The following is a 16,367-nucleotide window of genomic DNA, read 5'->3' as shown; positions in this document are numbered from 1 at the left end:
CAGGTCCCACCCACAGGCGTACCCACAACATACGGTCGTTGAGAAGGCTCCAGCCAGTCTGGTCGGTACTTCCCCACACTACCATATAGGGAACTTCCACCCAACAGCCTGTCAGGGGGAAGGGACAGAGGCAGGGCTTCCCGGGACTTCGGGAAGATCAAGGTAACAGGTGATGGAAGGCAAGAGGCCATGGGTGCCATTTTGTCTCCATCCGGAATCTACCGATTCCAATGACAGGGCCTGGGCAACCCAAAATGGAGGATGCTCAGGGCACCAGTCATTTCAGCACGGAGCTGCCAACAGCCCATACCCTGCTCTGTGGGTCACACACAGGTGCCCAAAAACATACACTAGGGGCACAGGGGTGCACCCCTACCCATGGGTGCCATAAGGGTATCCCATGGGTCTGTTCACCAAACCAAAAGAGAGAGAGCTGCACCACCAGGAGTCCCACATGAACTCCTGTGCGGAAAACATGACAGAACACACGATAAAAAGCAGTAAAGGACAAGGATACGGAGGCCCTGTCCTTCCGATGCATTTCCAGCATCACAGTGCTGAACAAAGAGAATGCTTGATCCTAAGAAGTGCTGAACACAGAGAATGTTTGAGCCTGGGAGGTGATAAACATGGAGAATGCCTGAGCCTCAGATGTGCTGAAGGCAGAGAATGATTGAGCCATAGAGGTGCTCAACATGCAGAATGCCTCAGCCTTAGATGGGATATACGTGGAGAATGCCTGAGCCTGAGAGCTGTCATGATTCATGTCTCTCATGTCCCCAGCCCTCCAAGATGTCAGGCTGGAGCTAGGCCACAATCACCTACATGGCCCTCAAGGGCCTCTCCATCCCTCCAAAGACCCACTTGGAGTCAGACTTGGCACTTGTGGCACCAGACTCACTCACTCCCGTAGGATAACATTGGGGATTGGACTTGTAGTGCATTGATGGGGACAAGATGGATGCCCCCAAATATTTCGGTTCCCAGAACTGCATGTGCAGTCTAGTCTTGTGGGTGTGGTTCAGCCCAGAGACACCTGGGATACCCAGAGACTATTTAAGCCACGCTCAGGCTGAGAAACATGCTTTGTGTTTTTTGCACCTGCAGCGTGACACTCACCGTGTTCGGATCGGACTCCAGTAGGTCTGCATCTTTCTTCTGCGCTCAGCTCCTGCAAGAACACCATTAGGAACAGCCTTACCTTGCAGCGCTTGTGCCCATAATTCATTGCTCCTTGTGTTCTGCGGGCATTTTCGGTGGTGTCATTCCCATCCCGGCACGCCGCTTCCTAAGGAAAAGGGAAAAGAACAGAAAAAAGGCATTAGTAAGCATTCTGCAAATCTTTGCTTATTTTTAAATACTGTATGAGCTTCAAACGCTTACCTGAATCCCAGCCGCTCTGGGGGTACTCTGTCTCCGGAACTTCTCATCCATCTGCAAGAGGGAAAAGACACTCCAGGTTAGCGTGGAAACATCTAGAGACACTGCATACCGCACTTACTCACTGCATTTGTTCTTCATAACCGGCATCCACGCTGAAAACGTCGCGGCACCTAAAAGACACAGAAAATGAACTCAGTTCAATACAAATATGAAAGGGGTGCATCGCGCATTGCGCTCTCACTCACCTTCAGTGCTACTCATCTCAGCAGCACGCCGCCATCCCCGGACCCCGGCCATCATCTAAGGAAGGAAAGGAACGAAGTTAGAGAACTGTTCAAAAGACTCATTATACTTACCTGTCGGACTCTTGCCAGTGAAGTAACAAGGTAGCAACAGGCCTGCATCAATCAACGCGCCCCTGCGCTGAAAGCAGGATGGAGAGCACACTATCCAAGAAAACAAGGTGAGCTTTGGATCAAAGGGAAGGGTTGGACCCCGGGGAAGAAGGGGTTCAAGCACACAGAGACAATAGGGAGTTAAACTCTAACAATCCTGTGTTTCAGGCCCAGTCTCCAGTCGAATAGCCTCCAGGGAAGGGTTCGAGGTCGTAAGAGGTCAGAACAGGCTGAGTGATGTCTCCGTGGATACCAGATGAGCGTTACAGAGCTGCAGAACCCAGAGAATGCTTGAGCCTTAGAGTTGCTGAACACAGAGATTGCTTGAGCCTGGGAGGTGATAAACATGGAGAATGCCTGAGCCTCAGATGTGCTGAAGGCAGAGAATGATTGAGCCTTAGAGGTGCTCATCATGGAGAATGCCTCTGCCTTAGATGTGATAAACTTGGAGAATATCTGAGCCTCAGAGGTGCTGAACCCAGAGAATGCTTGAGCCTTAGAGGTGCTGAACCCAGAGAATGCTTGAACCTGAGAGGTGCTGAACACAGAGAATGCTTGAGCCTGGGAGGTGACAAACATGGAGAATGCCTGAGCCTCAGATGTGCTGAAGGCAGAGAATGATTGAGCCTTAGAGGTGCTCATAATGTAGAATGCCTCAGCCTTAGATGGGATAAATGTGGTGAATGCCTGGGCTTGAAATGAATGCTTGAGCCTGAGAGGTGATACACATGGCAAATGCGTGTGCCTGTGAGGTACTGTACATTTAGAATATCTGAGCTGGAGAGGTGCTGAAAGCAGAGAATGCTTGACTCTGAGAGGTGCTAAACATGGCAAATGTGTGAGCCTGAGAGGTGCTAAATACTTGGGAGTGAAATATGCAGAATGCGAAGAATGCAAGAGTCTGAAAAATGCAAAACTTGGAAAATACTTGAGCCTGAGAAATGTGGAACCCAGAGAATGCTCAGTTCAATACAAATACGAATTGGATGCAGTGCGCATCGCGCTCTAACTCACCTTCAGTGCTACTCATCTCAGCAGCACGCCGACATCCCCGGACGCAGGCCATCATCTAAGGAAGGAAAGGAACGAAGTTAGAGAACTGTTCTAAAGACTCATTATGCTTACCTGTCAGACTCTTGCCAGTGAAGTAATAAGCAGCAACAAGCCCGCATCAATCAACGCGCCCCTGCGCTCAAAGCAGGATGGAGAGCACACTATCCAAGAAAACAAGGTGAGCTTTGGATCAAAGGAAAGGGTTGGACCCCGGGGAAGAAGGGGTTCAAGGACACAGAGACAATAGGGAGTTAAACTCTACCAATCCTGTGTTTCAGGCCCAGTCTCCAGTCGAATAGCCTCCAGGGAAGGGTTTGAGATCTTAAGAGGTCAGAACAGGCTGAGTGACGTCCCCGTGGATACCTGGTGAGCGTTACAGAACACAAAGCCTCACATCAAAATCCACCTGGGCGTCATGGAAACGTCAGAAACCAACCAGTTAGCCCACATTTTGGGGCTGCTACGTTCCGAAGTACATGCAGCCAGGCAGGAGACCAACACCCTGAGGAGAGAGTTGATAGTAGCCAAAGAACGCACTGATGATTTAAGCCGGCAACTTCTCCAGTCACAAGCAGGGCATGCACCATTGCCGGGAAGCGTGCCCTCAATGCCAGCACCATCAGCCAATCCCGTTCAGAGAACCCTTCCTGGGGCAGTTCCCTTGGCCCCGCCCGAACAATTTACGGGGGATCCCAAGAGGTTTGCAACGTTCATGAACCAGTGCCGCCTGCACTTCCTTTGTAGGCCAGGGGCCTTTCCGAATTACCAAACACGGGTCGCTTTTGTGCTATCCTACCTGAGTGGTAGCGCTGCAGACTGGTCTGTACCCTTTGTGGCCAAAGACAAACTTTTGATGCATGACTTCAGGGGCTTTCAGCAGGAGATGGAAAAGCTGTTCGCCCGTCGTACTCATGGGCAGGTATTAGACAATGAACTTCTGTCCCTACACCAAGGGAATCAAGACCTATTAACATACATAGCCACGTTCAATAGACGTGTAGTTGAAGCAGAATGGCCAGTTGAGAAGAGAACCACGTGATTTCATCAGGGGTTGTGGGGGGAGCTCAAGGATGTTCTCGCACAAGTAGTGAACCCCCCCGAAAGACTGCTCAGAATTCATTGACCTTGTTGTTCAACTGGATCATAGGTTGCAGGACCGAAGGGCAGATCGAACCAGACCAGACCCTCGCCCTTTGTATGTGCGTTCAAAGGACAATACTTCCCGAACAACGGAAGGTTCAGGAGAACCAATGCAAATCGGGGGGCTCAGATCCCCCTTGACTAAAGCGGAAAGGGATAAAAGGAGACAACAGCAGTTATGTCTGTACTGTGGAAGGTCAGGTCATTTCCTTAAAGAGTGCCCTGTGAAGCCACCAAGGAGGATGGTAGGGGCCACGGACAAGGAAGATACCATCAAGGAATTGGAAAACTCACCAGCCCGGCAAGTGTAGGGGTCCACTTGTCGAGCAAAGAAAGTGAACTACAGACCTCCCATTTTGCACTATCTGTGGTCTTGATCAATCACCAACAACCATCTCGGAAGCACGCAGTAAGAGCGTACATAGACAGTGGAGCCGTTGGGAATTACATCGACCAGGGTCTTGCGGCAAAGATGGGGCTTCCGTTACGCCCTAAATCAACCACCGACACTTTTACCACTGTCGACGGCACGGAAATAGCTTCTGGTCCAGTATCCCAATGCACTGCAGCTTTAACCCTTCTGTGCCAGGATGGACACCAAGAATCTATCACTTTCGACCTCATTAAGGCACCACAGTTCCGGTTGATTTTGGGAATGTCATGGTTGGTAGCTCACAATCCTCGAATCGATTGGCAAGCAAAAGAATTGGCCTTTCCCAAGACTTGCGCCCACACATGTTATCGCCAAGAGAAACAACCAATAGACACCAGAACCTCCGCGTTTGCGACTCTGGCAGTCGGCACTCTACCAAGTGAATACCAGGACTTTCAAGATGTCTTTCAGAAAGAACAAGCTAATACCCTGCCACCGCATAGACCATACGATTGCCAAATCAACCTGATACCCGGCTCACAAATCTCTTGTGGGCGAATTTACGCGCAGAACCAGAAAACCAGCACCTGAAGGCCTATCTTGACCAATACCTGGCCAACGGGTTCATCCGTCCCTCAAAGTACCCAGCAGCCAGTCCTATATTCTTCGTACCGAAAAAGGAGGGGGACTTGAGAACGTGCATCGACTATCGCGCACTGAACCAGATTACCGTAAAAATCCGCTACCCCCTGCCACTGATCCCTGAATTGCTTGATCAAGTCAAAGATGCCCAAATCTACACAAAACTAGACCTGAGGGGGGCATATCACCTTGTTCGCGTAAAACAGGGGGATGAATGGAAAAGCGTTTTTCGCACCAAATACAGCTTGTACGAATATCAAGTAATGCCCTTTGGCCTTTGCAACGCGCCTGCTGCATTTCAATACTTCATGAACGATGTCCTACGGGAATTGATTGATGTTTGTGCTCTAGTGTACATCGACAATATCCTAGTATATTCCGCATCAAATCAGAACCACGTTAAACATGTCCGATCCGTATTGGAGAAACTCTGTCAACACCAGCTCTACGCCAAGCTCGAAAAGTGTTCTTTCCACATCTCTGAGGTGGAATTCCTGGGCTTTATTCTCAGCCCGAATGGAATCCGAATGGATGTACACAGGTAGATGCTATCCTGAACTGGCCATCCCCAAATCGATTCAAGGGGGTTCAAAGTATGCTGGTTTTTGCAAACTTCTACCGCCGGTTCATCCCAGGATTTTCGCAAATCATGCATCCCATCACGTCATTACTAAGGAAAAGCAACAAAAAGTTCCAGTGGACAACAGAAGCCGAGGAGGCTTTCCCGGAACTCAAAGCAAGATTCACATCTGTCCCAATCTTACACCACCCTCGCCCTGATCTCCCATACCTGGTGGAAAAGGATGCCTCAAGCATGGCTATGGGAGCCGTCCTCTCACAAAAGGACCCCGAAACAGGCCAGTTACACCCTGTTGCCTTCTGGTCGTGTAAATTCACATCCCCTGAACTCAATTACGCTATCACAGACAAAGAACTCGTGGCCATTAAGTCAGCCTTTAAGGCATGGTGGCACTACCTCCTGGGCGCCAGACACACAATCACTGTAATAACTGACCACCGGAATCTCCAGTACCTAAAATCGGCAAAGGCCCAATCCTCACGACAACTACGTTGGGCTCTTTTTTTTGCTGAATATGATTACATGATTACTACGTGATTACATTTCGACCAGGGGTGAAAAACGGGGAGGCCGATCCCCTTTCTCGTATGTGGGTGGAAGAGCAAGGGTATCAGACCCCTGACCCAATAGCAATCATCCCGAGTGACAAACTCCTAGGAATCACAGCAACCATAACTCTGAAAGAATTACATGAAGAAATCCAAAACCTGACGAGTCGGAGCAATTACAAGCGTGGTGTGCACAAGGAGAACATTACATGATAAAAGATCAGTTGCCCTACTTCAGGAATCGTTTATTCTTACCAAACCAAGAACTACGAGAACAAGTCATGTCCGGTTATCATGATTCCTTGATCGAGAGCCACCCCGGAATCGCTAAAACCCTAGCCAAGGTAAAATAAAATTATTGGTGGCCCACGTGGCGTTAAGACATTATCCAATTCATCCTATCTTGTAGAGTGTTTGCTCAAAACAAGTCATCCAAGCAGAAACCGGCTGGGCTATTACAACCATTGGAAATCCCACCAGCACCCTGGCACACGTTGTCCCTCGATTATATTACTGATTTACCACCCAGTCAAGGGTTTAACACTATTCTTGTGGTCATGGACCTATTTTCAAAAATGGCACATTTTATTCCTCTTAAGTGGCTCCCAAATGCTTCCACTCTGGCAAAGGTATTTCTTGACGGCATCGTACGGCTCCATGGGTTTCCTTCAGTTTTGGTCTGAGACCGAGGTACTCAATTAGGATCTAACTTCTGGAGAAAATGCTGTTCTATGGCCCAGATCGACATCCGCTTATCCACCAGTCACCATCCTCAAACGGATGGTCAAACCGAGAGGACAAATCAGACGCTCGAGCAGTATCTGCATTGCATCTTACACCAAGCTGAAGGAAGCTGGTTCGACCTATTATGGATAGCTGAATATGCTTATAATAATTTCCTACACACCAGCACTGGGCAGACACCCTTTTATACCATGTATGGCAGGTACCCACGTACTTCTGAGTTGGACATTCCTACAACCCTGGAAATGCCAGCAGTCAAAACCTTGCACACCACCATTTCTCGAACCTTTAAAAGGGCAGCTGAACACCTACTTCAAGTTAAGAATCACCAAAAGAAGTTTGCTGATCAACACCAAGCAAAGGCCCCCAACTACCAACTGGGAGACAAAGTCTGGCTGGCGTCTAAACACGTGTCCATTAAAGGAACCCAAACTTTCCGTCCAAGATACCTGGGTCCATTCACCGTCACCTCCGACATAAATCCTGCCGCTTACTAAGGAAAAGGGAAAAGAACAGAAAAAAGGCATTAGTAAGCATTCTGCAAATCTTCGCTTATTTTTAAATAATGTACGAGCTTCAAAGGCTTACCTGAATCCCTGCCACTCTGGGGGAACTCTGTCTCCGGAACTTCTCATCCATCTGCAAGAGGGAAAAGACACTCCAGGTTAGCGTGGAAACATCTAGAGGCGCCACATACCACGCTTACTCACCGCATTTGGTCTTCATAACCGGCATCCACGCTGAAAATGTCGCGGCACCTAAAAGACTCAGAAAAAGAACTCAGTTCAATACAAATATGAAAGGAGTGCATCGCGCATCGCACTCTCACTCACCTTCAGTGCTACTCATCTCAGCAGCACGCTGCCATCCCCGGATCCCCGCCCTCATCTAAGGAAGGAAAGGAACGAAGTTAGAGAACTGTTCAAAAGACTCATTATACTTACCTGTCAGACTCTTGCCAGTGAAGTAACTAGGCAGCAACGAGCCTGCATCAATCAACGCGCCCCTGTGCTGAAAGCAGGATGGAGAGCACACTATCTAAGAAAACAAGGTGAGCTTTGGATCAACGGGAAGGGTTGGACCCCGGGGAAGAAGGGGTTCAAGCACACAGAAACAATAGGGAGTTAAACTCTAACAATCCTGTGTTTCAGGCCCAGTCTCCGAATAGCCTCCAGGGAAGGGTTTGAGGTCGTAAGAGGTCAGAACAGGCTGAGTGACGTCCCCGTGGATACCAGGTGAGCGTTACAGAGGTGCTGAACCCAGAGAATGCTTGAACCTGAGAGGCGCTGAACACAGAAAATGCTTGATCCTAAGAAGTGCTGAACACAGAGAATGCTTGATCCTGAGAGGCGGTGAACCCAGAGAATGCTTGAACCTGAGAGGCGGTGAACACAGAGAATGCTTGATCCTAAGAAGTGCTCAACACAGAGAATGCTTGAGCCTGGGAGGTGATAAACATGGAGAATGCTTGAGCCTCAGATGTGCTGAAGGCAGAGAATGATTGAGCCTTAGAGGTGCTCATCATGGAGAATGCCTCAGCCTTAGATGGGATAAACGTGGAGAATGCCTGAGCTTGAAATGAATGCTTGAGCCTGGGAGGTGATACACATGGCAAATGCGTGTGCCTTCGTGGTACTGAACATTGAGAATATCTGAGCCGTAGAGCTGCTGAAAGCAGAGAATGCTTGACCCTGAGAGGTGCTAAACATGGCAAATGTGTGAGCCTGAGAGGTGCTAAATGCTTGGGAGTGAAATATGCAGAATGCGAAGAATGCAAGAGTCTGAAAAATGCAAAACTTGGAAAATACTTGAGCCTGAGAAATGTGGAACCCAGAGAATGCTTGATCCAGAGAGTTGCTGAACTCAAATAATGCCTGAGCCTGGGAAATGTAGAACCTAAAGAATGCTTGAGTGCTGGAAACAGTGAATCTGAGGCTGGTGAAACCCTGTGCTTGATGGGTGCTGTACCCTTAGAGCACATGATCCTGTAACTGAAAGATGCTGAAATCCTGAGCCTGAAGTGCAGTGAAACCCTGAGACTGAAGGGCGCTGAACCCAGAGGACACCTCAAAGAGACAGATGCCAAAGCCTTGAACCTCAGGAGTGCTAAAACCTTAAGATCCTTAACCTTGAGATGTTGGGCTTCATTATAAGTTTGGCGGTCCGGAAATAAGGGTGCCAGTAGCAACTTACCGGCACCCTTTCCAGAATGCCAAAATGCAAGTTTGCCGGTAGGGGCACGTAAACTCCCTGCAGGCCTGACCTGCCAGGAGATCAGGCCCCTACCAGCAATGTTTCCCCCTGAAGCACCAGCATCATTAACACTGGTGCCTGTGTTTTAGGTTTCCTATTCCCATGGAGTCCTAGCGGACTCCAACTCCATGTGAATGGGTAATAACTGCTCTGCCGCCAGGCAGCAGCAGCAGTGTTATGGGGACGGTGATAGCTCGCCACCTACTGGCGACTTCTACCACCAACCTTGTAATGAGTCTCATTGTAACTTTGAACCCGAGAAGCACATCTATGTTTGTATGTGTGGGCCGGATTGCTGCTCACTCTGCATAAATGAAATGTTTAAAAAGTTTTTATTCTCATGACGCATGCAATCAAAGCCCACCTTCTCAGCTGTGTTATAGCTTTAGAAATACAACCAATACATTGGGGCTCATTACAGGGGTTGCTGGTAAAACCCAGTGTAGACGGCAGGTTACCAGCAACCCTGTAACACTGTTTCCGCCGCCAGCTTTCCCGGTGACACCGGGATATTATGGCAGGCGGTGGAAACAGTAAACCCTGATTCCTGTGCCACGGGAATGGGGACACTGAAGCACCGGCACCATTGCTAACAGTGCTGGTGGTTCAGGGAGAGATGTGCCAATAGGGTCGTGAAGACCGGGTAGGTCAGGCCTGCTGGGAGTCCTGTAGCCACTACCAGCATTCTCTTAGTTTGGTGGTCCGTAAAGAGTGCCGGTATGTTGCTACCGGCAGCCTTATTTCCAGACCGCCAAACTTATAATGAGGCCAATTGTTTTAAAAACGTTATGTTGTGATATATTTAATATATTTTTTTAATTTCTACACAGACAAGTTTAATGACATTTAACTATGTTGACGTGGGGTTATTCCGTATACACAGTTTAGCAAGACTGTGCAATGGGTACTCCATTTTTGTTCCCCGTACTATGACTAACATACCAATACATAGCAGTAATTGCTGACATGTTTAATTCACATTGTCAGGCAGCTTCATTTTTCACTGTTAATGCCAACATCTCCATACAAATACTTTACCATCTCAGCCTCATCTTCGATAGAGAGCAGGTCAGATTTCAGCAAGCGACACTGTTCTCGGCTGAACTCCCAGGACCTCAGAACATGCGAGAAAAAGAAGCATCGTCCTCTGGTCAGCAGCCACCCGCTGGGGCAAAGTTCACAAGCAGATATTGCTGGAGTAGAGAGAGTGAGATTAGCAGGGGTCAAAGTGTACATAGACAATAGTGAAGGTATGTACCACCCCACAATCACCCATCCCTACTACCTCTCACACGCACTCCATGGCTCCTCCCACTCACCCTAATACAAGCCCCTGCCGGCTTCTCAAATCCCCTCCACTACACCCACCAACAATGTGTTTCACAACTGGGCTATCAAGACAGGAGCACAGTGAAAGAAAATGCATCTTACCATCGCCATTACTTTCAATCACTGCTGCCCAAAGCATTCAGCTTTATGCACCCCTCCCCTTTCTAATCACCCACCCTTTGCACCTCTAAAGGGACATCCCAAACTCAATGCCCCACCCCCATTACCAACACACGGCTGTGCCTGCAGCAATCTAATGGAAATCCTGTTTAAATCAAGAAGATAAATGCTACTAATTGTATGGGCCTCACGTCCCTAGAAGACAATAAAAATAAACAGAAGCAGAGGGAGTTTCTACATCATTTTCATTGTATAGAGGCACACAGCAAGGTTGCCCTTTGTCGCCATTGTTATTTAATTTCGTGTTGGAGCCCTTGTTAGCATACATACGTCAAAATGGGTGTATCAGAGGATTAGGTGTGGGAGATGGGGAAGTTAAGGCATTGGCTTATGCGGACGATGTGGTGGTTATCTTGAATGATCCTGTTGTGGGGGGTCACGTATTGAGGAGTGTTGTTGAGGAAGTGGGAAAGTTATCGGGTTACCGGATCAATTGGGATAAAACGGTAATATTTCCGGTGAGGAACTCGGCAGGATGGGAACATTTGCTGGGATTGAATTGTAAATGGGAATATTCTAGTGTATAATACTTAGGTATTGATATTACTCAGGATTTTGAAAAGTTTGTAAGTTATAATGTTAATAAGATCATTGAGGTTCTTAAATGGGACATTATGAGATAGCGACGTGTCAATCTTACTATTTGGGGTAAAATTAATGCAATTGAAATGCTTTTGCTACCAAATGTTCTGTATGTTGTTCAATCTTTGCCTCTGCATTTTACTAAGAGAGCATTTGCACGTATAGATAGGTTGTTTCAAGACTATTAATGGGGATTCAGGAAGAGAGCCGGAATTCCTCAGTACATTATGGTCCGGAAAGTTCAAGTACCCGATATTAAAGAATTATGGTAATGGTTTTTTATTGAAAAAAGTGTCTGATTCACTTGTGGAGATCTGAGTCACGTGCCGTGTTGGGTGCAAATTGAGATGCAGCGGTTTTTGCTGTATAATATTAAATGTGTGTTTTCTTTTGGGATGTTACCTAGGAAGGTGCAGTGTTTGAAAGCAGTATTGGCTACAAAAGAAGCATTGTCGTCATTGATAATGGGAACTGGACAAGGTCTTTATATTTATGAGGAGGCATCCCTTTGGCATAATTCTGGTCTGCAGTTCAATAATAAAGTATTGAATTGGAGAAGTTGGGTTAAGAGAGGCATTTTAACTATTGGTGATGTGTGGAGTGATGAAGGAGTGGTACCTTTGGAAGTTTGGTTGAGAGGTTTGGACTGCGGAATAGGGAATTAAGGAGATATGATATACTGGTAACTTTACTCTCAAAAAGGAGACAAATGATGGACGCTCCATTTTTGAAGAAACCGAAAATGTTTAATATATTGGTTAATGGATTTCAAAAAGTGTCTAATTTCATGCAGGTTATGCAACTTGATGGGAAATGGTTGGCGTCATGGGAAAAGTTACGATTGTCATGGTTGGAAGAGTTAGGCAGGGAACTTACACCACAAGAATGGGAAAAGATTTGGAAAGTCCAGACGAATGCTAAAGTGGATCTACAATTACGTTACATCCATCAAAGGATATTGGGCAGAATATATTGGAAACCAGTGCGTATGTGCGGATTGGGGTTGGTTGATGATGATCGTGTTGGAGTTGTAGGAAAGAAAAGGGTAATCTACTACATATGTTGTGGGATTGTGAAAGGGTGGTGGGTTTTTGGAGGGATGTTATTGACAGGAATGACCGAATCTGGAACATTATTTATCCACACAATCCCTGGGCGGTCATCTTACTATTGTCAAGTGGTGGGTCATCTTACTATTGTCCAGTGGTGGGCAGGATATAAAATGGATAATATCATGTGGAGTGAGCAAAGTTTTGTTGGTGGCAGCTAAACAGATATTAAAGGTCTGGAAGAAGAGAAAGAAACCGACAGTGGAGGAGTGGATTTTAGATGTTAAAATTGTGTCAAGATTTGAAAAAACGATATATAGTAAACAAAACAAGGACATTCTTTATGAAGAACTGTGGGGAAGCTTTATTGATCTTTATGGGTGATGCCGGATTGGGTTATGGAGTGGAGTGACATGATTTATTTTCACATAATGTGAATATTGGGGGGGGGTTGTGTTGGTTATGTGGTTGTTTTGTTTTGTGTAGTCTTACTTGTCTGTTGACATTTGTTTAGTGCCTATGGTTTTGTTTTAGGTTAGTCCTAGTTAAATATTGTAGAATATAGTTACCATTTGCAATTCTGTTATAATAATTGTCTTAAGCTATTGTGTAGTTTGTGACTCAATGACCTAAGATGTAGATACTGTTGTTTTTATTGTACCTTGTTGAAAATAAGAAATAAAGAGTTTTAAAAAAAAATGATTGCTCAGCAAGCTATGAAAACATCGTGCTACATGCAGGAGTCATGTCCGAATCGTCATTCATCCAACTTTGCTCGTAAACAAAAGTACTGGACCAAAGGCTAATGTAAAATGAGCTTATGTAAAGAGGGAAAATTACTCGAAGGTCCCTTGCTAGCTATTGGCCTGGTCCAACTGGCATGCTTACTAGCAAGTGCCTCCAAGAAATGAATACTGAATGAACAAGAGGTAACCTGATCAATGTTCCTGAGTTTTTTTTTATTGTGAATTGGTTAATCAAAGTTAATGTTCCACATGAAACACCATACAAAATGAAGAAGAATATTTTTAAATACAGTGCAATATAGTTGTTCTATGACATTCAAACTATCAGCCATGAATCCCAAAAATATACATCTATTAAATAGCTATTCACAATAGATAAATAACAAATAGAGAGGACAATTGAAAACCTTCATCTCTCCTCAGAAACTATATATTACCTGAGAAATAAAGTGCTGAGTGCTCTGGCCAGAGACAAAACTTAAAATATACCATGCCATATAAAAAGAGGACCTCTCATTAAGCTGCCAGATTCCCTTCTTATTTGTTTTTATTAGCTGAATTGAATCAACTTTTAAAAACAATGTATCTTACAATAGAAATGTTGAGATTAACAATGATAAAAGAACAAACAAAAAAGTAACATGTTCAGTTTGTTCATAATGAAATAGATTCAAAGCCATCCGATTTAAAATTACAAATTACAAATTAAGGGCAAAAGTCAAAAGAAAAAGATAAAGATGAAGAGAAAACAAGAAAGGAATAATTTAAAAATCAATATAGAAATAAGTCATTGAAAAGGAAAGAGAAAGAAAGAAAAAAGAAAAAATTAATTGAATTCCAATCCAATTATTGGTGAACATAAGTTAAACATCAGTTAGTATATATCATTTGATCCGTGTCCTACAGTAGCGCATGGTTAAATCAACAATCGTGTTCCACTTGCTCAACCATTTCATCAGATGGTTTGATTAGTAGGCTTAACTCATCCAAAAATCTAATTGCATTAATTCTTAAGGATGTGTTTTTACCCTCAAGTATCGTGTGCCACAAACACATTTGGGACAATTTTGTGTATTGTATAAGAGGTGGCTTCAAGTACTGTAGATGCTTGTGAATAAGGGAAGTGCATGCAGTAAGAAGATGTTGTAAAGTTTCTTGCTGCTCTTTCCTTTGGCAATATCTACAGTAATTGTCTACCACCATCATTAATTTACGCCTTGTCAAAATCTCTCGTGTGGGGCAGAGATTAAATCTCAGCCTAAAGAAATTCATTCTGTGTGCCACTGAGGGTGATCTTGCCAAGTTTGGCTCCATAACACCTTGTTTTTGTGTAATTGCAGAGGGCCCCTAAAATTGTGTAATTGCAAACAATGTGTACCATTTTTTTTATCCAATCTGTAGTGAACATTTTGGTCTTAACTTTAGTTGGATTGTCAATTACAGTTTGAAGGGATACATCCGCCTCACCTAGGGCATGGATAGCAACTTGACTCCACTTGGATACATATGGTTCATTACTCGTGATTCCCTCCTAATACAATTAAGTTCCACACACATTCACCCAACTGTTTTCATTTATACTACCAGACCTGGGGTTCTCAACATTAAAATGTTCAATATTTCTTTACCATAGAATTGAAATCAAGCCTATGTTATATAAACATTTCAATAATGCTATTGTAAGAGATGTTTAATGGCCGCTCGAGATCCTATCCCAGAACTCTTGAGGGGACAACCACAAATCATTGTGCATGAACCTACCAAATAGCATCAATCTAGTAGTCTCTGGATTGTGCAGTTCCTACCTTATCACAAAATTTGCCACATTTTTTGATGTATGCAATTTCTAAGAACAAACTGACACAATTTCACCAGTCGGTAGTAAACCCAATCTCAAATGAAGGAACTGCACCCTCCAGGACATTTTTGCAAGCATGATGGAAAAACCCCATGCTTTATCTCCCTTTGACAGGCTTTTGTACAATTTATAGTTACGCATTCTATCAATAGAAGAAATCCAGTCTTCCTGAAATATGTTTTTTTTAGCTAAAACTGGATTATCTTTCAGAGTATCTGTAGAAAGATTACTATTGCTTAAGATAGACTCAGCAAAAGCCCTAAAAGGGGCCACAGGACCCACATTTTTAGCGGCCATAATGGAGTTTAAATCCTCGTAGACAGAGCATGTGGTAACGGAACCAATACATTCCGGTAAAATGATAAATGTTCCATCTATACCACCCACTTAAAGAAACTAGGCCCAATCCATATCTTAAGGCCGCAGCTGGTAAGCAGTCTGGTGGATTGAGGGCCTTTTTCCATATTACGGCTTTGATTATATCCCAAAGAATGGTTCCAGATAAATGGCTTACCTCCTGGCCGTAAAACAAAGCCAGAACTACTTTAAGTCTATATTATTCAATAAGAGGCAGGATAGAGAATCTGCAACGCCTTCTTTTTTAATCTGTTTAGTATGCAACCCTTACTGTGAGAGGCAACAGTGTCGCTGCCCAGATAGTTCTGATGTGTTACAGGCAAAATAATAAAATGATCAAAAGACCATGTAAATGCATATGGCTGTTTTACTTGCTTACAAAAACTAATTACGTTGGCTGTAGACCCAGTTGCGTGTGATCGATGAGGACAAGATCGTCTGCATATGTCAACCAGGATATCGACAAACTGTTAATTCTGGGAGAAGTGAAAGCTAAGGGAGATAAGATGATTTCCCTTATCAGATAGGTAATGGTTAAACAGGCAGAGGTGAGGATGCAGCCCTGTCTAAGTCACTTATATGTACCAAATTCTTTCAACAGACTACCCTGCCTGTCCAACCTCACCTGTAAAGAAGTAGCCTCATGCAGATACATTAGCATAGCCAATAAGGCACCTGGAAACTTCCAATCCCTCAACTTCATCCAGAGCCGAGCCCTGTTAACAGAGTCAAAGGGCTGCGAGAAATCATCTGCGGCCGCATAGATGGGAAGCGCATCATTGCCCCATGCTTTTCCTTGGAAACAATTAATAATAAACCCATTAAGAACAGAGACAAGTCCTTTGCGAAATTCCATCTGAAATGTATGAAGCGGAGGCCACCAGGGGGCGCACAGGCGATGGCTGCCTGAAGACACTGCTCCTGCCGAAACTGGGCCGTGTTGAGGGATTGAGCCCCCCCCCGCAATCCCCCCACGAAATATCTGCAGTTCTCAGTGGTGGTGAACCCCGGGGGACCCCCCTGGCGAAAGAGCGACGCCGAAAGACCCTCGGGTGCCCGAGAACGAGGCCTCGCGGCCCAGCGAGAGAATCCACGAGAGGCCCCGCCCGCCTCTGGAGCTGCGCGCGGAATCATGGTGCGCTGTAGCCGTTGGGG

General features: G+C 45.4%; 1 protein-coding gene across 1 annotated transcript in view; it reads right to left on the bottom strand.

Annotated features, from left to right (window-relative positions):
• The window catches only part of LOC138579492 (killer cell lectin-like receptor subfamily G member 1), a 300,846-nt gene that overhangs the window by 41,408 nt on the left and 243,071 nt on the right, over positions 1-16,367 (bottom strand). Inside the window, exon 5 of the mRNA XM_069649814.1 lies at positions 10,150-10,304. Within this exon, the coding sequence (XP_069505915.1) occupies positions 10,150-10,304 (155 nt within the window). The remainder of the gene's footprint in view (positions 1-10,149; positions 10,305-16,367) is intronic.

The sequence above is a fragment of the Ambystoma mexicanum genome, chromosome 3p (genome assembly GCF_040938575.1).
Source record: "Ambystoma mexicanum isolate Mex_15411 chromosome 3p, UKY_AmexF1_1, whole genome shotgun sequence".
NCBI classification, from domain to species: domain Eukaryota; kingdom Metazoa; phylum Chordata; class Amphibia; order Caudata; family Ambystomatidae; genus Ambystoma; species Ambystoma mexicanum.
The sequence above is the reverse complement of the archived record's forward strand: the minus strand, read 5'-3'. Positions and strand labels throughout refer to the sequence as shown.